The following is a 24,394-nucleotide window of genomic DNA, read 5'->3' as shown; positions in this document are numbered from 1 at the left end:
ACATGGCGTTTGCAGAAATTCTGGAGTTGTTTTGATTTTTAGGTCTAGACTAGGCCTACTAGTAGTAGCCTATATTTAGGACTAGTCATGCGTACGTTTTGTAGTAGATGTTTTTCTATTCTAAACCAGTCGATTAGAAAACCAGTGTATAATAGACAAATATGCAGAAACTTTGGCCGAAACTTTTCCAGTAGAAGTGAGAGTAAGTGTGTTTTTCTGCATCAATCTTGACTAAACTACCTACTAGAAAGTAGGCCTTTATTATCTAGAGGCCTAGCCTAGGATAGGCCTCTAGGAGGAACTCGAGATCTTCCTAGCTAGGGTCTAGGTAGGCCTCTGGCCTAGGCCTAGTGTAGGTAGGTAGGCAGGCCGGCTAGGTAGCTTACTGAACTGGCTATAGGCTGGGTCTACTGCTCTATCTAGCCTAGTCTATTTTATAAGCCCCGCCGCCCATTTTCAACTTTCTTGTACTAGCGGCTAGTAACTAGCCTAGTCTTGTCTAGGCCTAGGCCTATCTATGATATGATGATACCAAGTAGGCCTATGCCTAAAACTAGTCCCCAAATACTATTTTATTGTTAATGGGTAGGCCTAGCCTAGTTGTGCCCAAGCTTCTATCGGAACGTATAATCGCGGGTGTCATATGGATATGATGCATGGTCCATATATATGGATCGTGTTGTGGAGAGAGGTGGGGATGAGGCGGTCAGTGGGGTACAGTAGGTGTCAAGTGAGGGGTGGGGATGTGAGGTGTTGGGATGCTGTGGGGAGTTGGTGGTCATTTTTTTGGGGTGTTTATTTTTTTTTTCATAGCATGATGATGATTTATGTTGAGGTATATTTATTCAGTCTTCCAATAAAATGCAAACATTGCAGCACATGGCTGAATTGCATATGAATAAGCGATAAACAAAAGTTAAAAAATATAATACATGTAAAAAATACAGAAATTGACAACTTAAAAACAATAGAAATTGACATCAAAAATTAAAGGAAAAATTGAAGGAAAAATTATAAAATTTGTCATGTTGAAACTGAAACCAAGTCAACATAAAAATGTGAGACTTACAGTAGGACTTGGCCTTAATTTTTACATTGTGCTCGCATACTGTATTTGCTTGGTCTTGTCAAATTATCAATCAATTAATCAGTTTCAAGCCACCCAGCAGGCTACAGCTATTATATCAGACTAATTTTGTAGTAATATTAATTTGTATTAGTGGTAAGTCCTTGATAAATGCAATTTTTATTGTTATTTTTGTGTCTGTGCCCCCATGTTATGATCTGGCAATTAAAGATGACAGAAAGGATAATTATCCGGTGGAGGTGCATGATGGGTCATGTGTCATTTCAAGCACCTTATTACTGGAGTCCTGGTCCTATCTAGGCCACGCTCTGGCTAAAGTTTATAACCCCAGCCCAGACCTTAAACAAGGCAAGGGGCCCAGGTACGTACCTGTGATGAATATCTCACTTCCGCTGTTTATGATGATGTGTGACTCAGAATTTTAACTAATTTGCTATTTTTTGATTGGTTGAAAGGTCTTGACCTCTAAATGAGATTAATCTGTCTACAACATAGATGGGTAAAGTGCGGCTCATGGGCCAAATACGGCCCGTCTGTAATATTGTTGTGGCCCACGAAAATAAATTAAAAAACCTGTGTGCTGCCTGCCAAACTTTTCTGTCTAGGAAACACCTTTACGGCCCAACACCAATCATAGTAATATTAATTGAGAGTAAGGTGGTATAAAGTAGCATGCTCGAAGTTTTTTGTAAGCTCAAATGGAAATGTCAATTTTCTGGCCTTCTGACCTACTTTTATGTCCACCTCTGTTCCAACACCTGAGCCAGACATTCGAGTTTTCACAATCGCAAAATGTTTATTCTTCATAGAGAGTGAGTAAGTACCGTAAGTCCATAAACATAGTGTTATAAAGTTTTATTCATTTGATTCTAATTGGTATGATAAAAGGGGCACTTTGGCAGCCCTGAACATTGCCCATTGGCATGTCAGTCTGAGCTATGAACTTTAATTTGCCCTATGTACTGTATATATTATTTGTATTTTTATGAAAATGTGATGCAATGGGAAGAATATTTTCATGAGCTGAAAGATTGATTGTTCCATTCAACCGCTCAAGCCTCGTTGACAAATATCTAATTAGATGCTTTATAATGGATAAATAATGTACTATTTATCACTTTAAATTAAGTACATGTATTTGTTCATGATGTGTATCTTAGAAAGTGATTTTTGAAGATTAAAATGTCTTCATAATTTGAACATTGCCAGTGACATTATGGCCCTAAGGCAAGTTCAACTGTATCTACAGTTAGTAGGTTCAGGGTTCATTAATGAAATTTAAGTAATGGGTCGATGTGGACAAAGTTTGAAGAAGATCCAAGCATGGAAAGTGATGAAAGTGCTGGCCAGAAAATCCCCGTGCAAAAACAGAAATACCGGAGAGAAGAAAAAAATTACAAAAGAAAGAAACAAACGCTATTTCTGCTATCAAGTTGGCAACCACATTTTATTTGACAAAAAAGTAGTTTTTATGAGCACAGTTTAATATTATTAAATTGTTTTTCTAGGTAACAGGTTTTGCTCCAAAAGTCACAGTTGTGACGAGTTAAGAGCTGTCAATGCAGGTCAAAAGGTCGCACTGTATGGTTGGGTGCAGCATAAACGATTTGACTTCATGTTCACTCTGCGAGATTCTTCGGGTGCTACACAAGTGGTTTTCCCAACGGAAGAAGTAAGCGAGTAAATTATTGACATTAACATTTTGGAACTTACTGTATGTGCCATAATTTGTAGTGAAGTCAGTTGGTTGTTAAGGTAATGTACATGCCTTTCAATCCTTTGGTCCTGGGTTCAAACCCTGTGACACCAAGATTTTTTTCCCTTTAATATTTAGTATATGAGTGACTGTGACAGTACTGGTATTTGGAGGGGACATTTCAGTTTTGTCACTTACTTTTTCGTGGGTGCCTTCATTCATTTTTAAGTGTATATTTTTTGTTTCAATTTCATATTTTATAATTTTTTAGCACAAAAAGACAGTCTAATACTGTTATCCCCCGGTGGGGGATAGTGTAACCAATTAGTTACTTAGTTCATTTAAGTGTAGTATAAGATTATAATGTCGTTGCTACGATGTTATAAACTGCATTCGGTTGAGCCACTGCCGACTGATTCTGGCAACCCCATTTGGTGGTCTTAGCGGCTGGCAGTGGGAGGGTGGATGGACACCCAGCAGCAAGAAAAAAATAGCTGAACAAAGGGCGGATGAACTCTTCGGAGCCAACGGCCAACCATGCTTTAGCTTAAGGAGTAGGTTTTAGTTTCGTAGGGCTACATCTTTTTCTTTTTTCTCCCACTATCAAAATGTCAAGCTCAAGGAGCTCCATCACCAAGCGCTTAGAGGCTTTTTTGCATGATGCCCTATAAAAATCCAACTATTATTATTATTTTTCGTAGAAATTAATAATACGTTAAATTTTAATACTGGTGGTAAAATTCTCATTTTTTAGAGGCATGGAAAAGAAATGGTCCAGCAATTGATGGATGCTTCATTAGAATCTGTTGTCAAAGTTACAGGGTTTGTTCAGCGGAGACCAGATGGATTAGAAAATGAGGTAAGAAAACATTATAAATATAAACAATTTCAGAATACAGAATTTTTCTTTTTGTCTGGATTATATTGGTTCTGTAAATTGTTAAAAATTAAAATGTGTTTTGATCTGTGTCTTGGGGAAAGTATTAAATTAAATTTGATTCTTTTTAAATGAGAATAATCAGATATTTTAATTAACAGTGACATTTCTAGTGGCATAACGGTAAGCCTCAGGAAATTGTTGGGCCCCATGCATTTTAGTAATCGATTACAAGTGTCACAAATGCAGCAGAGTGGCCACCCAGTAGAATATCAACAATATCATAGCCTGTTGTATTATTTTCATTCAAATTTTCTGTGAATTCTAGTAGCCCTCAACATTATTTCATACTATCTAAATTTGAGTATAGTGGAACACTTTTGTGCCGGGAATAGAAAGAGTCCTATAAAGAAGTGTTGTCAAGAATTAAGAACCTGGGATTTAAATTGTTTTAATTTGCTAGTTCTTGGTGCTCCCTAATGAACCGTAATGTCAAGCCCACTGGAACCCTTTTGGATTGGGGTGTTGGGGTTCACCCCCCCCCCCCCCAGAGGCTATAGGCATTACTCCACTGGACATCACAAAGCAGGCAAAATCAGTTTCATCTTGTCTGCATTGCTCAAATCATTTAGACATACACAATCAATTCAGCCACAACCTTGGTCTCTTGACGACAGCCTCATTTATTCAACAAGTGCTGTAGCACTTTTACAAATAATCATAAGCATGTGTGTTGCTGTGCATGCATGTTTCTACTCCCTACAAAGTAATATCATAGTAACATCAGTATCTATTACGTGTTTGATCATCAGAAAATGAGTACTGGTGACATTGAAGTTGTGGCATCAGATTTTGAGATACTTAACCCCTGCAAAGAAGCTCTACCTTTCCAAGTGCATGATTTCCAGAAGGTGAGTTCCTTAGTCTATTTTGTGAATATAGTACTTTCCTGGATAAATCAATTATTGTCTGATTATTTCCTAAATAAAACCTACCTTAAAAATAATAGAACAATCCATTGCAGATTATGCACAACATTGTACATCCTCATTCATGATTCTTTACCTTTGTACTTTTTACTTAATCTATTTTGTATGAATTTTTTATTAATCACATCAAAAGCAGATCATGCAACATAATTTTTGTTTTATTTAAATTAGGTTGTTAATCTGTGCAATTGACAAGTTGTGGATATAAACTGGAATGTGTTAAATCAATATAATTATACGTATTTATATATTTTTTTTCTAGGGGGGAAAAATGATTTTCATAGTGGGCACTGTTGATTACCATTCATGTGATTTTCTTTTGATGATTGTTTTCATCAGGTCAAGGAGCCACTCAGAATGCAGCACCGATATCTTGATCTAAGGAATATTAAGATGCAGCAGAATTTGAGGCTGAGGTCAAAGGTTGCAAATGACATGAGGCAATTTCTGTGCATACATGGTAAATTTTGCTAAATTGATTTATTCAGTAATTATGGTAATATGTTTTTATTCATAATAAAATTGTGATGTATATATGTGGCAAAGACAAGCCAAACCAGTCACTCGTCGCAAATCCTGTTTCATAGATAATGGCCAAAACATGCTGGAATGGCAAAATCTATTTTATTGCACTAAACTAACCTTTATATATCTATACATCATGCTATTCTGTTATTTTCCCCATTTCCAATGTTAAAACAACACTTTTTAACGATCCATTGATGGTTTCTGCCCGAAATTGTAAACTCTGAAGGTTAATGTCTCAAATATTGTTCTTTAAACATCTGTATGTTTAAACTCCTGTATCTTCATAACAAAATTTTGAATTTAAATGATTGTTTTACCATTTTATAGCTCTCATTTTACTGTTTAACCATGTATTAATTACTAAAAATCGATTTCAGCAATGAGTGACTGGTTTGGCTTGTCTTTGCCACATATATGATGATGGTAAATCTTTTACCTGATCTTCTGTCTACAGGTTTTGTAGAAGTTGAAACTCCAACGTTATTTCGGAGAACTCCAGGGGGCGCCAGAGAGTTTATTGTACCTAGTCAACAAAAAGGAAAGTTCTACACACTGCCACAAAGTCCGCAACAGGTACTTCAACTCGTCCAACTTACAATCACTTAGCCTCCTTTCAGACTGACAATATTGCGATACACAAGTACATAAGTTCATATTAACAAAGCGTCATTAGCTGAGCACCAACGGTTTATGGCTGCTTAATAAATCACAGAATGTACAGTATGTAGGCTCATCATTGTCTCTCCAATTCCATTGTTATTCTGTTTAAAAATATGTTTTGTTTCCTAATAGGAGACTTTGCGATTGTCTTTGTGTATGTGTGTGTGTGTGTGTGTGTGTGCATGTGTTTGTATGTGATATCATCATAGTTTGTAAACAGGCAAGCATCCATTTCCAAACACTTGTTTGTTATGATTTTTTGCACACATACAGCACTGGTCCTGTAGTTGTGCTCTATTTCTTGAAAAAATTTTTTGGATAAACATTAAATCAGTATATTGTGATCTATTGTATACACCCCACCCTTGGTGCTTGCACTTCTAAAAATCTAGAACAGAAGCTTGTGTCATTGATTTTATGTAACCATGTTGCTATTGTCTAACCTATTTTTTTATCAGATAATTGACAAACTAAATTGAAATTGATTTGGTTTTTTTTCTTTTTTGTATAGTTTAAACAGCTTCTGATGGTTGGTGGTATAGACAGATATTTTCAGTTCGCCAGGTGTTACAGGAATGAAGGGGCAAGAATTGATAGACAACCAGAGTTCACCCAGGTGTTTTATTTGTCTATATTCAAACTTTAATTTAACTTCAGAATGTTTAAATCACATGCAATTAACTCCCTAATATTATATCCTTGCTTCTATATATTTTTATTATCAAATATTCCAACTACATTATAATAAATTGTTCTTTCATAGGTTGATATAGAAATGTCATTTATTGAACAAAACGATATTTTAAATCTCACCGAAGAGCTTATAAATAGCGCTTGGCCAGAGGACAAAGGTCAACTACAACTACCATTCCCACGAATGTCTTATTCTGAAGCAATCAACAAGGTAGGTTTCCAAATTGATAGTTGACGTACATGACATGGCATATTAACGACATGGTGGAGAGGTCATGTTTTTAACAGTTTCACTTATCTATTCTGAATTCCAGGCCCTAAATGTAGGTTACTGTACTCTCTTTTTATTGTGCTCAGTGCATCTCATACCAAATTTAATTTGAGTCTCATACTTGATTTATTTATTTTTTTCTGGTGGATTAGGGCCTGGGCAAACGCTGCCTGATCATTCATGCATAAAATTTAACACATCAAATTCCATGTGTGATATCCTATGCATGACTGATTTTGTTAAGTCACATGATTGGTTTACTTCTTGCATAGGCATAGGCCTTCTTTTTGGTAGAACATTATCATTCTTAAATAGGTACTGTAATAAGTAAGTACTTGAAAATAGGCCCATAGACTCTAGGGATCTGGGCCATCCTGGAAAGTGGTGTTGAGTTTGTATTTTTGGCCGTCTAACCTAAGCTTGATTCATTGTTGTTGTGTTATTCGTGGTTGCTTACTCATCCTGCTAAGGTCTATTCTATATATTTTAGGCCCATTTTATTAGGTAGGTACTGTTTTTTAGCCAGGCCTAACTATTCAACGCTAGTGACTCAGTTTAGGTACGTGTTCGTGGCTCCAAAAATGTGAGCATTTTTATTGGTTTAAATTGTTTATTTTGGTCCGCTCATTTATCGAAATACTTAATATAAGATTACATCATTCTTTTGGAATCCAGGTACCTGCATTCAGCGTTTTACAGGTCCCTTATTACATCTCTAACTTTCTCGTTGACGGCACTGTCCAGAATTGGGAAAAATAAATAAGGGACATCCATAACTTCACTTGACACATTTTCTGAAACAGATTTTATGAGTATGGAACAGTGCGTAGCAACCTTAATGGAAATGGGCTGACTACAGTACTGGTGCTGCTAAAAATCCTCTGGCCAAAGAAAGCATTTGCCTAGAATGTCTAGGCCTAATTTTAGAGGGCACTTAGAGACCTTGTTTATTTGCACCTTATAAATCAATCTATTATTATTATTATTATTGTTATTTTTGTTATTATTATTATTTATATGCAAAACAATCTATTATTTGGTCAACTATAGTCTGTATGTATTACTTCCACACCAGATATCTATAATTTCTTTTGTGTTTTTTTGTTTCAGTATGGAAGTGACAAACCTGATACAAGATTTGGAATGCTGGTAAGGCTGGTGGCTTATTTCAAAATGAAAAATAGACATAGACATCTATGCTGTTATTGTTTTTGCTGATATCATACACAGTACCTGTATTGCCAAATGGATATTATTCTTTTTCATTATTGGACAATAAAACACATAATTTGACCTAGTGTATTTTTCAAACTGGTTACATAAAGATGTTTGATGAGATTAGAAACAGATAAGCATCCAAAACCCCCATTAAGTGAAACATAAGTTTACTCTATAATTTCTACTATGTTTATTTATGGCATAATACCACTCCTATGAAACTTCCTGATGCAAACAACATTGAATATTGTGTTGTTTTTTTAGATACACGATGTAACTAGTAACTTTGATGACACTGATTTGTCATTCTTATCAAAAGACAGTAATGACTTCATATTCAGGGCCATTAAAATAGAAGAGGGCATGGTAAGAATTTCTCTTGTATATTCATTTCATTCATCTTGTAGGACTTCTTAATAATAATAATAATAATTATAATAATATCAAGTTTATTTTTTGCCATCCTCAACACACATTTGAGTTTTTGTTTTTGCATTTTTGTATTGTTCATGAAGGACTAAATTCAGTTAAACTAGCTAATTTATATTAGTCATGAGAATTACTGGTTATACAAGGTTATGCAAGAGTCATTTTCATATGTTGGAATTCTTTATTTGCAGAAACATCTCAGCAATAGAGAATTAAAGGTGTTGGAATTAGAAGCAAAGAATCGGTTTGATCGCAATATAACCTTCATGAAACTGACCGCTGAGAATGAGATGAAGTCTCCCATTTCAAAATATTTATCACAAGATGTGCAAAAGAATCTATGTGTAAAAATGGAGGCAGAAACTGGTGATATTGTTATATTAGGAGGTGGAAATACATTTGTAACGGTAAGCTTTTTCGAATGGTTGCTCTATTGTGCTGTTTGCTCTGCCACATGTTAAAACAATTAACCATTACAAAAATAATACAATTTATCATGGTTTGTGGTATAATTTTTGTTTATTGCAAAACTTTTGTCGTCAAAGTATAACAGCGGCAGATGCAAGGTGGACCCAGTCGGCCGGGGCCCCCTAAATTTTCAAAATAAAAAAAATTAAAATGACATTCAAATTGTAAGTCTGAGAGTGCCATTTCCGGTCATCTAGAGGTGCCATAATCATAAATTTTTTAACCTCAGCCCCAACTGTGGTGGGGCTGAGGTGTACAGACCCACAACCCCGAAAGTCCCACTCTGTTCCCCCTATATTTCAAATTTCTGGATCCGCCACTTCATTTAGTTACAGGAAATGATTCAAACATTCATTCTGGGAGTCTTACCACAATACATGCGACTAATATGATGATCATGTAATATGGGGATTAGGCAAATTCTCTAATAGAGTGCAATCTCAAACCTATATATTCCTGATTTTACAAACATCCCTATACAGACTGGTCAATTTACTGTGATTATCTCCCTCTGCAGATGCCATAGCAGGGCTTCCAGTGTGGGATTCTTTAAGCATCATTTGCTACTATTGTAAATATTTTTATTATTGTACATACAATATGTTGTTTGAAACGTAATTTACTCCTAATACTTTGCCCCACCGTACTTGGACATGACAAGCATGTTTGAGAACTCAAGGAGGTCCCCAGTATTTATGAAGGCGCCAATAAAGAGCACACTATTGCCAATCATATCAATAAAGAACAAACTGATCTTTGCTAAAAATTCTTAGGAATTGGTTATTGTGAAAGAAGGCAATGATGATGAATCCTTTATTTCAAATTTTGTTAGTTCTGTTTTTATATCAGTTCAGCTCAGTTCAGCATGCCTTATCCCTGAAGAAAGCCGTGGGTGTTTCTCCGGAAAGCCAATCTCCTCGCATTCTCCATACCATTTTCTAGCTACCCACTCAGACTGTCTTCTCCCTCTCCTTCCTTTATATATGTACTATTAATTAACTGTTTGTTTTTTCTAGTGTTCTCTTCTTGGTCATTTACGGAAAGTAGTTGCATCTTTACTAGAAAGGAAAGGTACTGTATTGCATTTAAACCATTTCATTACTCTTCATTTAGTTGTTTATTCCACTTTTTTGGAGCACAATTAACAAAAATCATTTTCTTTTATTAGCATTTGTGCCAATAGCAAATTTTGAATTGAATAATATCCTTTCTGCTTTAGCTCTTCACTTTCAATACTCCTCCTTTCCTCTGCTTTTATCTCATTCTTTTCTGAACCATATAACCATTACACTATGTGTCAAGCACCTATATGAGTTCTCAGTTAATTACACTGCCCATGGTCTCTTTTGTCTTTAAACCCAGGCTCAGGAGGAGACACTTTTTGATATGTTATATAACTAATTTTTCTAAAGCTTTGTCTACACTATCAAATTTTATGTGACAAAAAAAAATGTTATGTGCCCATATATGGGTACAATGACGTCATATCACATAATATCAAATTGGATTACATTTTATGTGACACTTTTTTTTTATGAAATTTGATAGTGTAGAGTCTTACCACATATTTGACAAAAAAAACTTTGATGCAGATTTTTCAATATATAAAAACTGGTGGAAAAGGGATGTAACCACCCATTTACCCCCAGTTTCTAAATATTCAAAAATCTGTATCTCGTTAACTACTCCTGAGTTTTCATCAAATATGTTTTTTGTGTCTTAGAACAATCAGTTGTACAACATATCAAAAAATATTTTTCCTCCGGAGCCTGACTTTAACAAATACTGTACATCCTTCGCCATAATGATTCTAGTTTATATCTACACATGTTATTCTTTTATAAGGAATCCAGATGCGAGATCCTGATGCCTTTAATTTTGTTTGGGTGAATAACTTTCCCCTGTTCACCCCAAAAGAAGGTGGTGAGGTGGGCTTGGAGTCCACCCATCACCCTTTCACTGCACCTGTAGCTGAACACATGGACTTGATCCACACCAATCCAGGAAAGGTGAGAAGTATATCAACTTGTGTATAATTTTGTCATTACTATCTACAGTGATGTATTGTATTCTTATTGCTCGGTTATGCTGAAAAAAAAAAAATAAAAAAAGATAATGACGAGATGGTGCAGGTTGTGTGAGTTTGCCACCACTTCTGCACAACTTCCCACCATAGGCCTGTACCCTATTTTACTCCTGGGTATAGAGAGGCTCATTTAACACAAAAGGGGGTGGCACCAGTGGGGGGGGGGCTGGATCGGGCTTCTGAGAGATTTTGGTCATGACTGACCATTCACCCTTATGTTCTCGTCAGAGAGTCAGGCCCTTCGTCGGTGACATTGGACCCCCTGCCAGGTAAATCCTGGTGCCACCTGTTTCGAACCCTGACCCCAAAGGCTGAGTATGAGCTAAATCTGCTGCACCAACTACATCCATATTATCTTCATAAGCAAGGCTCTATGTGTCCTACTTGATATTCAGACACTATTCATATTTTTCTTTTAACAATGTCAGGTTTATGGTGAACATTATGATCTAGTACTGAATGGATTTGAAATTGCCGGAGGTTCCATTAGGATACACAATGAACAACTTCAACGTTATGTACTTGAAAACGTGCTGAAAGAAGATGCAAGTTCCATGAACCACTTACTACAAGCCCTGCAGTCTGGATGCCCACCTCATGGCGGAATCGCTATTGGTCAGTATAATTCTTCCATCTTGTGATCCTGTCTACCTTAGCATTGGACATTTTGATTTCATGTGAAAAGCAATGTTTTACAGTAGCTGTCCTAAATTTATGGAGGAATGCAAGTCTTTGTATGATGGGAATATTATTTACTAAATGATATTGAAATGTTTACAAGGGTCTGCAACATTTTATCACCAACATTACTAGTCAATTCAGTCATCCAATATACCTCTAGCAGATTGAAGAAAAGTAGTAAAATTAATATGTTCTTGAATTTCGGTTTTTCTAGGTTTTGATCGGTTCATGGCTATTCTTTGCGGTGAATCTAGTATCAGGGAGGTCATAGCTTTCCCGAAGACGGGCGAAGGCAACGATTTGATGTGCAATGCCCCCATAGAACTCAACTGGGAGGAGCTGAATTCATACCATATTCGTTTACAAGATGAAGAATTATGAGAAAAAGCATTGCTGTAGTTTTAAAAATTGTATTGCCGTGTGGAGGAAACAGTTAGAGGAGCTGTAATTAGTGAAATACTAGTAGCAAAAACAAATAAGTGACAGGGAATTGAATACCGTTTAATTTGGCAGATACAGAAATATAAATAATATGAACATTTATATAGTGCTCATTATGCAGGTGTTAAAAACAAAATAAACAAGGCATCTGCATGGTCTCAGAGTGAAAAGAATTATTGAAAAGATGCATTTGAGGGCTGACTTAAATTCAGCCTGTCAAACTTCACAAAGGAGTTTGTTTCAAAGATATTTTGTAGCAGCAAAGAAGCCTTTATGAGGCTATATGATAGCGAATATGAATAGGATGACAAGTCATCTTATGTCTAATTCAATAAACTCATCTTAGACTTCAACTTGCAGAACAATGCTGGAAACCGGTTATTATCAAATCATTCCTTAATTTTATTGAGAAAAAAATATATAAAATGTATAAACATAGATAGGTACAAGGTATCTCTTGCTCAATAATAAATTAACAAATTAAATAAAATATGAAATAACTCACTACTATGTTAACCATTACATGGTTTTAAACAATGACAACTAAACCGTTACTGATCATTACTGTACTGATATATTAATTTTACAAAATCATTAATATATTTTTTGAAGTGAATAAACTACAGCAAAGCCCTCCTTTGTACAAATTACAAGGAAAGCACATTTTTAACAATTCCGGACTCCACTATTACGGGGACACATGTTTGGTCTTCAAGGTGACCAAATAATAGACGATAGGCAATATACTAAAAGTATAAACACAGAATTTGGCCAATTTGGGCTTGCACCCCTTTCGTCATACCCTGGGATTTGAGTAAAGGTGAGCTTATACTGGAGTTACTACAGTAGTCTATAGTTATAGAGTAGCAAATATTGTTTGCGCAGAAAGAAATAGCCAGCAAACAAAGCAGACCGTGTGGGTATACGCACAGATCCGTACTACAGGCTTCTGTGATATCTGTATTCTTAACAGATATTAGTATACAGAACACATGATAATTTAATGCAAAATTCGCACAAACGCAATGTATCAAATGGGACGCATGCTTAATTTCCTCAACTTGCATCCTGATAAGTTTCAATATTTTTGACCGGACACAGAACACCGAGTAATTTAAAAATCAAGCTATAATTCATCTATCCATAATATATAAATGATTTTTTGCATATGGGTGATGTAGGCTTCTGAATACAAAGGTCACAAAAGTGCCAACAACCCAAATACAGAGTTTTCGAAAATTAATAAACCAGTAGTCAACTATACCATTTAATAGTGCATTGTGAATTTACTGGTGCAATTCAGTATAGCACATTACTCCACCTTACTATCCTTCAACTTAACAGGAGATGCGAATACACAAAGCTACATTCCTGTAATTCTGTTATTGCAGAATTTGCACAAAAGGAATGTTTATAATATTGTTTTAGTATCTGCTATTTGGACGTTCATAAAATAACTGACGGATCAGTTATTTGATTGGTTCCTCTGACGTTTCCAAAATCGTTTGACCTCATCATGACCTGAAGGTGTGACTATTATTACTCTCTTTACTGCATTTTCATATACAAGAACACCAAGATCCTATAGAAAGAAAATAAAATACAATTAACAATAATTATTATGCATTATATAAACCATCTAGATCCTTTGATTGGTGCCTTTTTTATAATGTGACAATGGTTTTTTACACCATTTCGTCACATATGAAAATGCACGGCTCCACTTAATACATTTTTTAAAAATATCTTATGACAAAGATCTATTTTACCTGTGTTCGCTGTTATAAAACAAATAATTAATGTTTCGGATTCGTGGAATGGGAAAAACATTTTTATTCGTTGGAAGATTTACTGTTCCATTTAACTCGGCTCTGCCTTTTTGAAGGGAATAGTCAACCATTGCGCTCATATAAACATTCATTATTTGTATAATATTATACAAGTTATAATTTTTTTTAAATTACCTCATTGATACAACTAGTAATTTTGCATAATTAAAATTACAGATTTATGAAACTAGAGTTATTAAATTGGACCAGGAAATAAAAAACAAAGTTAATACCTTTGCATAGTCTCTGAGAAGCTCAAAGTCTCTATTAGACAGGAACTGGTTATAAAGCACACCTGAAAGAACAATTGTACACAATAAACATGAAACCGTCTTTTAAAATAAATTGTATACCAGCTATAGACCATTTTAATGGTTTATTCTGAAACAGCACCTCCAACGTCTCGCAACTATCTGGAGCACTTCCAGCAGCCAACAGCCAAGCCTATCCTGACCAGCTAGCCAGTATAGAGTGAAGCACACACACTGGTAACTACGTAGCTCGAAGTGCGTAGACCTCTGGAAGTCCCCCAGTGGTACTTGCCAGGTTATCGGAAACTTTCATTTCAAATTTCGCGACAATGGTCTATAACATTTTAACTTGTGAAGAAGCATGTAGAAATGCTAACCTTATTTTTCTGTATAGGAATAAACAACATAAAATTATGCAGTTCTTCATCCTTGAATATGAAATAAGAAATTGGGCCATTTTTTGTGAGGGGAGGGGACTTATCCGCACCGAAGCCCCTATACAAAAGCAAACAAATTTTCTTTTCCTGAAAATATTTGTAAATGTCGACAGCTGAGCAACTCATCAAAATTATACTCTAATTACCTAGGTGGGAGAGGGGTGGCTTATATACAATATGTGCTTGTACCCAAGAATCTGTAGTATGTAATTTAAAAAAACAAATCATCACAGGACCACTTGGGACATATTTAAAGCAGATCTTCATAGAAACGACATTGAATCTTACCATCAGCATAATTAATTCTATCTCGTTCAAGCTCCCACAGCCTAATTTGATCACTTATAACGGACGGTATAACAGGTGTCTGTAAAAAAGTCACAACACAGTAAAATACTCAGTTGTTGAAAAGAAGATAAGATTGAAATGTATAGAAAAATGCATTGTTTTAGTAAAAGTACAAATTATTTTAATATTAAATTGTCAAAAACTGCTGAGAGGAAATATAGGTTATTGTTTAAAAAAATTCTTTTTAACATCTTTTGTATTGATTAAATCAATTTTCCAGTCTTCACAGTTAAATGGCTCAAAAATTTATACTGTTTGAAATTGTACACCAAATACTAAAAAATAAATACTCCAAAAAAAAAAAACACAAAAAAGACAAAGCACATATTTTAAAGACAAGAAATGAAGTTCAAACTTCTTATCCTACTCTCTAGCAAATAGTCCATGCTGCACTCACTCACCTTACTTAGCATGTCTGGGTGAGCATGTGTTCGTAGGTAGTGTAGAATTTGTTCAGCAGTTATACCATGATCTACTGCTGATTGGACGCTGACTCTTGTTAGACGTGCAACAGATAAATTTGGAAACCTGAAAAACAGCAAAGGATAATTCGGTCAAAAGTCAATACAAACTATAAGTACAATATAATTATTTTAGTGATTTCGCAGACAGTTTCCATGTTTTAACATTGAATAAATATAACGTTACACTAGGGTGCTGATGAGGAACCCAGCGTTCAACATATCTGCTGCCGAGCGTATCTTTAAAACCAAGGTGTCATACTTCTAGTAATAAAGGAGCTCTAGACAATGCACTGGGCTTGATGCATAATACTGCACTAAATTCATAAAAAACAATTTGTTTTTATCTACATTAATTTTGGTTGTAATTATAAGTCAATTGTGACATCATCACTGTAACTCGCAATGTTACTCTCCTATCCCAAACCATGCACTAATTTTTCATTAGTGCACAGTTTGCTTGAACTTGAAAAAGATCAAAACAATGTATTGCAGCATTGCAAAGTACTGAATGTTCAAGTGTTTTGTACACCTAGCACTATGATGCACATCAGCAGAGAGAGGACAAACACTCGCCCAATCGTTTGTTGACAGGTGATAATTGGAAATATATTATTTTTTTCATGCATTAATCTAACCTTCATATAAGTGACTATTCTAATTGCTTAGTAGGAAGTAAACATTGAATGTTGATATCTTACCTATATAACATTTCACAGAATAAACCAAGTATTTCTATTTCAAGGTCTGAATTGGTGTAAGCATTAACCCGGTAATTAGTCTCAACAATGATATATCCATCTTGTTTACTACTCTGTACTCCCATTTTAGAAAGACCTTTAAAAAACAAAAATTTAAATAAACATTATTTATAAATTTTTCAGGATGTATGATAAATGTTAGTAAATACATAACTATCAGTATTTATGTATAAAAAACTTTAACATTAACATACAGTAAATTAACAGAACTTAAAAATTAAAAATACTAGTAGTAAACTTTATATTGAGAAAACAAGTATTGTATTTGTACAGGTATGATTGACTACTATAAGCATCATTTAAAGTACAGTACCACAGTATTTAAGGCAAAAGAAAATATTACAAAAAAAAATAGCCTTAAATCTTTACACCCTAAGGCTCAATCAACACTATCAAATTTTATGTGACAAATTTGTATGAATTGCCCATATATGGGCAAATCACAGCCAGTTCCCACATGAAGTTTGATAGTGTGGCTACAGCCTAAGTAAAGCAATATAAAAGTATTAGATAAGCATTTATCCACCTCAGAGCACTGCTCGCGGCACCATTTCTACTTGCAGAGGGCAGCCCTTTCCGCATTTTTTTATTTATTTTTAAACATTTATTTTTGTCTTTAAAATATTTTGTTTATTTTATAACACAAACTAGTGGGGAACAAACGTTGAACTTGCCTAAGTCGAATCCAAAATGCCATTGCAAAATTGTTCGCCTTGGATAAAATTTGACTTACAGATTGTTAATTAATGGAAAACACAACAATTTGGCATGTAAAATAAGTTAGACTTGGAAATTATTCGAGTTAGGCAAAGTCGACTTTCGCAAGTTAAACTGCACTACTAAAATAACGTTTTGCGTTTTTCTCTGTACACCAAATATCTCCGAAAATATTTCAAGTACAATTATGATTTTCACAAATGTTGTAGCTACCACACCAATGGGACGAACATCCGCTACCTTAGGACTCGATTTTGTTATCGAACATGTGTTTTTCTGGCAAAATTAACACATTTTCTTGCCAATTACTTCCAAATCTCATAACTGTTGTGACGTCATTGTGCCAGGCACCCGACCTAATATGCATGTTATAAGTCTCACGTGCACACATTCATAGCCATATATATTCAGAGACAATACCGCAACGCTGAATTCAAACAACGAACATGTGGGAGTTAACATGTTATTACTGTATATGTTACATTTTCAAATGCAAGAGGGTACACCAATGTATTATCAATATGGACAATTCCTCACATTAACTAATTGGGAGAGACACTCACATAAAATATTATCTACAATGAGGTCCTTCAGAAATAATAATGACAAGGTAACTGTGATAGCCTCAATGATTGCTTCAACTTCCCAGAACATTTAACTATAGGCCTATGCCTCGTCAACTTTTCACACTCATTTAACAACGTGCAGAGCACGGGTATGCTAGTTGTTACCATTAGCCTAGGCAGTCAAAGAGAAGCCAGTCATTAGACAGCTCTTGCAATTGATCTGTATTGTATTAATTTCCAGTGGAGGCAGTTTGGCACAGTGGAAATGGTTTGGTTTGAAATGGCTGTGCATTAGCTTGTTAGCAACACGCTTTATCTGCATCAGTCTACCCAGCGGTATCAATGGGTACCAGCTAATTACAGGGAGTAACCTGCGGTGGACCAGCATCTCACCAAAGGGGAGCACCACGCTCTCATCCACTTCACGCTACTTGAAACTGGGGATAAGCTCCAGCCCATATGAACTGCTTAGCTTGGCAAGTATTTACTTTAATTTTCTACAACTTTGTTGTAAAAAGTGAAACCCATTATAACTATTAATCAAAAAAATATATCAATTTGAATTTGATAGCACTTAACAAACTATATTAAAAATAAAAAGATTTAGTTCTTGCAGTTTGTGTGAATGAAAGCTTATTTTTAATAAAGGTTGCTGGTCTGAAAGTATTCTACAAAACACCTCTTTCTTAAAATAATAAAGAACGTACTCAAAGTCAATGCAATTATATCATACGATGAGCATTTATACACTGCGAGTAAAAGTACTTAAAATCATGAATTTTATTAATACCTTCCTCTGGAACACTAAGCCTAGTTCCCTAAGATGTTGTAATAATTGTAACTGTGGTTCAGTCATACTATCTGTTGAATAATCCTGGAAAAAAAAAATAGTATGATTATAAAAATAAAATAACAACAATTGAAATATAAACTGTAAATTATCACAATATACAAACTAAAGGTGGTTTAGCACAGCGATCTCCATGCAGGTTCTGAACCCTGTTTTCGAGAGTTTAAATGACAAGCTAGCTATTCTAGGTCGGCCAGGCTTAGATACCCCAGCTTGCACTGTTGACGGGATGTTTCAGCCATAAGTGCGAGTATTTCATGGCTTATAAATTAATTAAAATATTTTGTAGCTGCCTCTTGTCAATTCTGACAGTGACATCAGGCCTCATATATTATGATGAAAACATTTTTTTTTTAAAGTGAGAATAAATTGCCATGTATTTGACGAGCAAGCATTCGTCAACTGCTTTAAAGAATTGCTCTTGATACCAAAATAATTAAACAATTACGAACACATTTCTTACACTAACCTTTCCTAATTTTGAGAAGCTGAGTTGGAATAGAAATGACAAAGCTGTGACAACATCTAAACCTCTTTTCTGCAAAAAAATAAAACCATCAACTCCAAGATATTTGCATAATATTTATTTTAATAATTTCACCAGGTACAAAGAAATATATGTACAATTATAACAAGGCAGATTATGGGGAAACCCAGGCGGCGAGGCCAATTGAATGTAAATGTATTTGTTGGCCTAGCGGGTAAGATCCTCACGATAGCTGCTTTAACTAAAGAGAACAATTATCATATAGTCATCAAAATCAAGTATCTTCTACGTAAACTGAAAAAAATAATCTTTGGAGAAAGACTTAAATGAAAAGAAATTTATAAATTTTGTGTTTGGAACCGTAATATAAAATAGATTTCGGAGAGATTCAAATGCTGTATAAGGTTTATGATCCTGTCTTGTGTTATAATTTTATGGACTCACTGTGTTTTTTTATGAAGAGATGAGATAACTTGGTACATTGTTATTCTTAAGTTTAAACATGAAAACTGTCACATAGTACATAAATTTTTGAATAATTAAGATTTTCCATATTGGTGGCGTTACCCCAAGAAAGGGATGCTGTAGTCCAAGTAGGAGAGAGTTAAGCTAGTGTAATAAGTTTAAGAACATCGACTGGGAATTTAGAGCACAGTTGATGAATAACTCCTGACAACATGATTTTAGCCCAGTGCATATTTACCACTTTTGGGACACATATTGTCCACACATGGTCCTCGCTAAATTAATGTCCCAAGCCTCTGACACATCTGGGGTCGATTGCTTAGCCAGTGATGAGAGCTCGTATGTGGCACGTGATTTTTCCTCTTTATGGGGCCCAGCTCAATGTCTGATATGGGGCCCACATTCACGCAAAAAATATGCTGATTACAATCCCAGGCCCCTCTGGGACCCCTGACTTACGCTAGTGAGAGGTGGTAAAGGTCTTTCCTCTTTATAGGGGCCCTGCTCGCTCAACTGATATGGGGCCCACGTTCAATGATAAAAAGGATGCCCAGGCCCCTCAGGGACATCTGACATATGCTAGTGAGAGCTCATAGGTGGTATGCCCCTGCCCATATGCACAGACACTAATTAATATAAAACTCCTTTACCTGAGCTGTTTCTAAATATTGTAACATGAAATGCCAAACTTGTGAAGGCGTATCTAATAACAGGAACTGAAATCCAGCAGGCGTAATGACTGGACGTGGTTCATTTTCATGCCTGAAAGTAGAATAAGTAAATTATTATTTTCAAAGTGCAATGATAATCATTAAAAAAACAAAAAAAAGCTGTAAAATATCATTATATTGTTGCTTTTTAATATCAGTGTGTACTGTTGCTTAAAATGTTTCAAAAAGTTATTGAGCTATTAAAAATTAGGAAAAGATAAACATTATTCTGGTGGTGGAACAAGTCTTCTCGGATAAGGACTTTAAACCGTATGCCCAGGGTACGTATTTGGCTGGTGTGCACTTTAAAGAACTAAGTACATCCTTTGAGAACAGTAGGGGGCTACCCCAGTGACTGGTCCATTAAGTCCCCTGTTGTTTAATGGATATGCCACTTAGGACAGTGATTAAGTTCACTTATTGGCATATCCTTTGCTCTCGTGCCTAAAGAAATGAAATGAAAAATGAAATCACACTTTGATATGATACTACAGATGATTCAAGGCAATGACCTTACATCTTCATTAAGCCGGAGCTGGTAACTACAGTAGCAATGTCTTTGCTAAGACCATCCACACCCCTGGAGTCCACAAGAAAATGAAGAATGCACTGTAATATAACAATACAAGCAATGATGAACGTAAATTAATATTGATAATAATCAACGACTCTTGAATAATAAATTGTTTCTATAAGGTCCCATAAAACGTCATAATTCATAGATATAACACAAATGAGTGTACAGATAGCTTTGTGGGTTGCGGAAGATGCACACACATATTCTTGGCCTTCACCAACTATTGAATAACACACTAATCTGGTGGTAGCCACTGTGTGTGCGCTAAACCATGGAGATCTTTAGGTCCCCGGTTCAATTCCCATCGCTGCCTCTCCTTGTGTTTTAGCTGGAGGGCTGAAATACAAGTTACAATAGTGCCCCGTATTTTCGGATTAGACGTTTAAGCTGTTGGTCTCGTGTGCATTTATGGCCTATTTGCAAGTTAAAGAACACAGTACACTCTTCGGAAAAGAGTAGGGGATTGTCTCCCTGTGTACTGCCCTATCACCACCAGAAGGACCCCACTGGAAATGAGTCTTCTTCTAGACTTCTGTGGGCTATCCTTGGTGTTTACAACGAATAAATCCAATCCACTTACCTCCCACCTTTCCTTTGCATAGCTGTCTAAAAATTGTATATCCTTTGCATGTTTATCTGAGCCCAGCTGCTCTGTACTCGACCAGGATTTCCCACTTTATAAAATGAAAAGCAAGAGTTTACATTATAGTATGTGATGTGTACAGAACAGTGAAAAATTAATTAGTAAGATTATGTGGATATTTTCACTTTTGAAAAGTGAGTATAAAATCCATCCACCATTCAAAAAGAACATGGAACATACTAACATATCTGCTCTTAAACATCAAAATTTAAATTAAACATGAAATAATAGACCATCCTATTCCACAAATGAAACATCATTATTAATGGAATTCATAGTATATATTATAGTAAGTGTCTGTCTCTTACCCCCCTAGTAATGCAGTCTTGAGGTTGTTCCTAAAGATGGGGTTCAGTATCCAGCCTGCTAGACCACCTGGTAATGTGCGATCATGCCATATTCGAAGATCGCTTAATACACGCGACGCTTGATTATGATCCCTAAAAGAACAGTTGACAATGAAATACAACATGTTGTTAATGTACAAATATTTAAAAGCAGAATAAACATGTGAACCATGTGCATAAATGCAAATATACAATATGTAATGTACAGCTGGATACAGTAACAAGAGAAAAGACTCAATTTATCAAAGGCATAGTGTCCATATTAGTGTGCATGACAAAAAATCAAGTGCATATTTTGGAAGAGAAAGGGTTTATTAAGTCTGCACTCTGGTTCATTACATACATAACATCATTTATATAGCACTATTTAATGAAGATCAGAGCGCTTTAAGTGTGCAGTAACTACCTTCTCCATAATGGTCTCTTCGTGGTAACCCCCTATTCATCTCAAAAGATGTACTGGGCTTTATAGTGCACATGAGCCAATTGTGTAGACTGGGCCTACAGTTTATAGTTCTTATTTGAGGAGATTTATTCCACCTCCAGAACCATAGGCGAGCGTGTCGTTTGAACTAGAGCCGATATTATGGCTGTATGTTGCAGCGCCTCTGCTTTAACTGCTCAGCCATTGTGTTAGGATGCAAAAGCCCTCTGACCATGCCTGTGTAAGGAGCTCAATTGTTATACCGATGTTTTACCACACAACATTACCAAATAGGATGGACATGTCAGTTATTAGATGCAAGTTAGTTCACTTACTCTTGATGTGGACTGGACACCCATGATGATATTGCTGATTTTGAGATTGGTTGATCGACAAATATTACTCGCATTACATAGTGTTTGGATAAAGGATGCAGCTCCCTAAGTTGATAGAAAAAATAGGCAATTAGAAAATGAAACACTATGTGACCATGGGGCAGTAGAGCACATGGGGTCCATTTATTCAAATTAGAAAGAAATGAAAGTTAAGAAATAGACCCACTTACTGTACCGTTCCCGAAAGTACATGGTTAGGGTTAATTTACCCCTCAGTTTTGATCCCACGGCAGAACGCTTACCAAAGATGACGTCACACTACACCACCAAATTATAGGTAGAGCGTAATGCATTCTTCAAGCACATGTTAAATTCAAAATGTAATTACAAAATGCATGTCTAATTTACCAAAACGTTGGCGTAAATTTCTAAAAATGTAGAACTATTTTTCCAAAATGAAGTTCTGACTTGATCTAAAGTCCTCTCCAAATTCTGTTCCAAAACGTAAATCAGAAACCAGCTAAGCATGACTGGTTTGAATTACATTTAACAACTTAAAAAAAAAAAATTAATATATCTAAGGATAGGTTCTCCAATAAAGTACTTCTAAAGACCATTCATGGTATTCATTTTTTATTATTTCTTATACATAAAGAAAGTCGGTTTCGATTTTATCTATTAATATATCATGATTTATGTACATAGGCCTAAGACTGTCTCTTATACACATCTAGATGTGTATAAGAGACAGATACGCCACTGTATATATATATATATTATATATTTAAATATATACACATATATGTAATGTATATTTAATTTGTCTATAATTCATTAAGTATTGTCATTATTAATATTATCATTAGTTATATTATACCTTTTTATATTGCTATAATATTAATATTAAAATAATAAGTTATTTATGGAAGTTGCAAGTTGACTTGTTTGTGGGGAGGAGCAGAGTTGACGGACTCGAATTCTTTATTAATATTATTATTATTCAATCATTTTTCAGTTAAATAGTTATGGTTAAACATAGATAATCTTTGTAGATTTGTAGTATCATAACAAACTATGGTTTAGCAGGCCTTATTAGAGCCATGAATGTCAATAATGCGTTGAGCAGCGAATAGATGCTACTACTACTACTACCAACGAAGACTGCTTATTCTCCACGACGAGGATTCCTCCACAACATTCAGTGTTCTCACATGTGTGCAACAATAACAAACCTTGTCCTTGGCCTAGCCTAGCCGGTAGTTTAGCTAAAGAAGCATGAATAAATCATGTACCTTGAATAAATCACATTCACATAATTTACCTGAAAACGGCTAAACATGTTGCAGGATTATCATACAATCTGTCCAAAATTGCTGGCGACAATGATCGCAAATACCCGTGTAGATCTTTACAGTCAAGTTTATGGCTTCCAGTCCCGACAGCAGCCATCTTGGTTTTGACCCACTATATTTAGCCAATCAGAGAAGAGAAATAAATAAACCAAAAATTTCTGTCACATGCAATATACCAAAATATATCATAAAAACAATTGAAATAAAAAGTTGCTCATTTTGAAGTAACATACAAATTATCAATTTAAACATAGAAATTAGTGTATTTAAGAAATGTTGTCCTATAATTTTACATGAAAACAATGATTAACACTTCCAGTTACAGTACAGCTGGAAGTGTTTCATTATTATTTTTATTATTATCCAGTATAAAACGCAGGGTTCACATTTTCAAACATTCCTATCCTAAATTTATTAATTCGAAGTTATTTTCAAGGGACAATATATCTTTAATTTGTTTCCCCACTCTAACTACTTTAGCCTCACCATGGCTGCGGCTGAGGTGAGCAATTTTGTAAATAATCGCCTATCCTTTTACTTTAAAAAACGAGACATGTGTTTGGTTTGGTGAGGCCAAGTTTGTTTTTTTTTACCATGATTTTAATCCATTGTGAAGTAAGCGATTTGAAGATGAAGTGTAAGTTATATCTTAGGAATAAATCTACAGTGATAATGTTTAAAACAACAAAAATCAATGCTTGTATATTATT

General features: G+C 35.1%; 2 protein-coding genes across 3 annotated transcripts; one reads left to right on the top strand and one right to left on the bottom strand.

The window, feature by feature from the left end:
- On the top strand, positions 1-12,757 carry LOC117121447 (aspartate--tRNA ligase, mitochondrial-like). 2 transcript variants are annotated; one of them, XM_033266658.1, is made up of 15 exons: positions 1-202; positions 2,596-2,759; positions 3,538-3,642; positions 4,473-4,571; positions 4,989-5,109; positions 5,632-5,750; positions 6,349-6,453; positions 6,601-6,741; positions 7,912-7,950; positions 8,284-8,385; positions 8,640-8,855; positions 9,933-9,987; positions 10,762-10,925; positions 11,431-11,617; positions 11,898-12,757. In XM_033266658.1, exons 1-15 carry the CDS (start codon positions 88-90, stop codon positions 12,062-12,064), a joined length of 1,899 nt encoding a protein of 632 aa, XP_033122549.1. In that variant the 5' UTR covers positions 1-87; the 3' UTR covers positions 12,065-12,757. The 2 variants fall into 2 exon arrangements, with proteins under 2 accessions (XP_033122549.1, XP_033122551.1); XM_033266660.1 differs by lacking the exon at positions 1-202 and having other exon boundaries at positions 2,710-2,842.
- LOC117121448 (general transcription factor IIH subunit 4-like) lies at positions 12,486-23,789 on the bottom strand. The gene is made up of 15 exons (XM_033266661.1): positions 23,654-23,789; positions 22,333-22,437; positions 21,535-21,666; positions 21,164-21,257; positions 20,524-20,615; positions 19,947-20,058; positions 18,814-18,882; positions 18,285-18,368; positions 18,174-18,175; positions 16,854-16,885; positions 16,152-16,287; positions 15,391-15,517; positions 14,930-15,008; positions 14,187-14,248; positions 12,486-13,706 (listed from the first exon to the last, which is right to left on the bottom strand). The coding sequence occupies exons 1-15, from the start codon at positions 23,779-23,781 to the stop codon at positions 13,590-13,592; spliced, it is 1,371 nt and encodes a 456-aa protein (XP_033122552.1). The 5' UTR covers positions 23,782-23,789; the 3' UTR covers positions 12,486-13,589.
- Between the last annotated feature and the right edge of the window lie 605 nt (positions 23,790-24,394).

Source organism: Anneissia japonica, unplaced genomic scaffold, assembly GCF_011630105.1.
Source record: "Anneissia japonica isolate Jap-2015-1 unplaced genomic scaffold, ASM1163010v1 scaffold41793_len627382_cov181, whole genome shotgun sequence".
In the NCBI taxonomy this organism is placed as follows: domain Eukaryota; kingdom Metazoa; phylum Echinodermata; class Crinoidea; order Comatulida; family Comatulidae; genus Anneissia; species Anneissia japonica.
The sequence above is the reverse complement of the archived record's forward strand: the minus strand, read 5'-3'. Positions and strand labels throughout refer to the sequence as shown.

Excerpts from the sequence above, each read along its gene's own strand:
- LOC117121447 (XM_033266658.1), top strand. The coding sequence starts at position 88 with ATGCGTACGTTTTGTAGTAGATGTTTTTCTATTCTAAACCAGTCGATT. Across the intron at positions 7,951-8,283 it reads ATACAAGATTTGGAATGCTG|ATACACGATGTAACTAGTAA; the intron begins GTAAGGCTGGTG and ends TTGTTTTTTTAG. Across the intron at positions 9,988-10,761 it reads ATCTTTACTAGAAAGGAAAG|GAATCCAGATGCGAGATCCT; the intron begins GTACTGTATTGC and ends TTCTTTTATAAG.
- LOC117121448 (XM_033266661.1), bottom strand. The coding sequence starts at position 23,781 with ATGGCTGCTGTCGGGACTGGAAGCCATAAACTTGACTGTAAAGATCTA. Across the intron at positions 15,518-16,151 it reads TTCTGTGAAATGTTATATAG|GTTTCCAAATTTATCTGTTG; the intron begins GTAAGATATCAA and ends GCTGTTTTTCAG. Across the intron at positions 13,707-14,186 it reads TTCTCAGAGACTATGCAAAG|GATCTTGGTGTTCTTGTATA; the intron begins GTATTAACTTTG and ends TTCTTTCTATAG.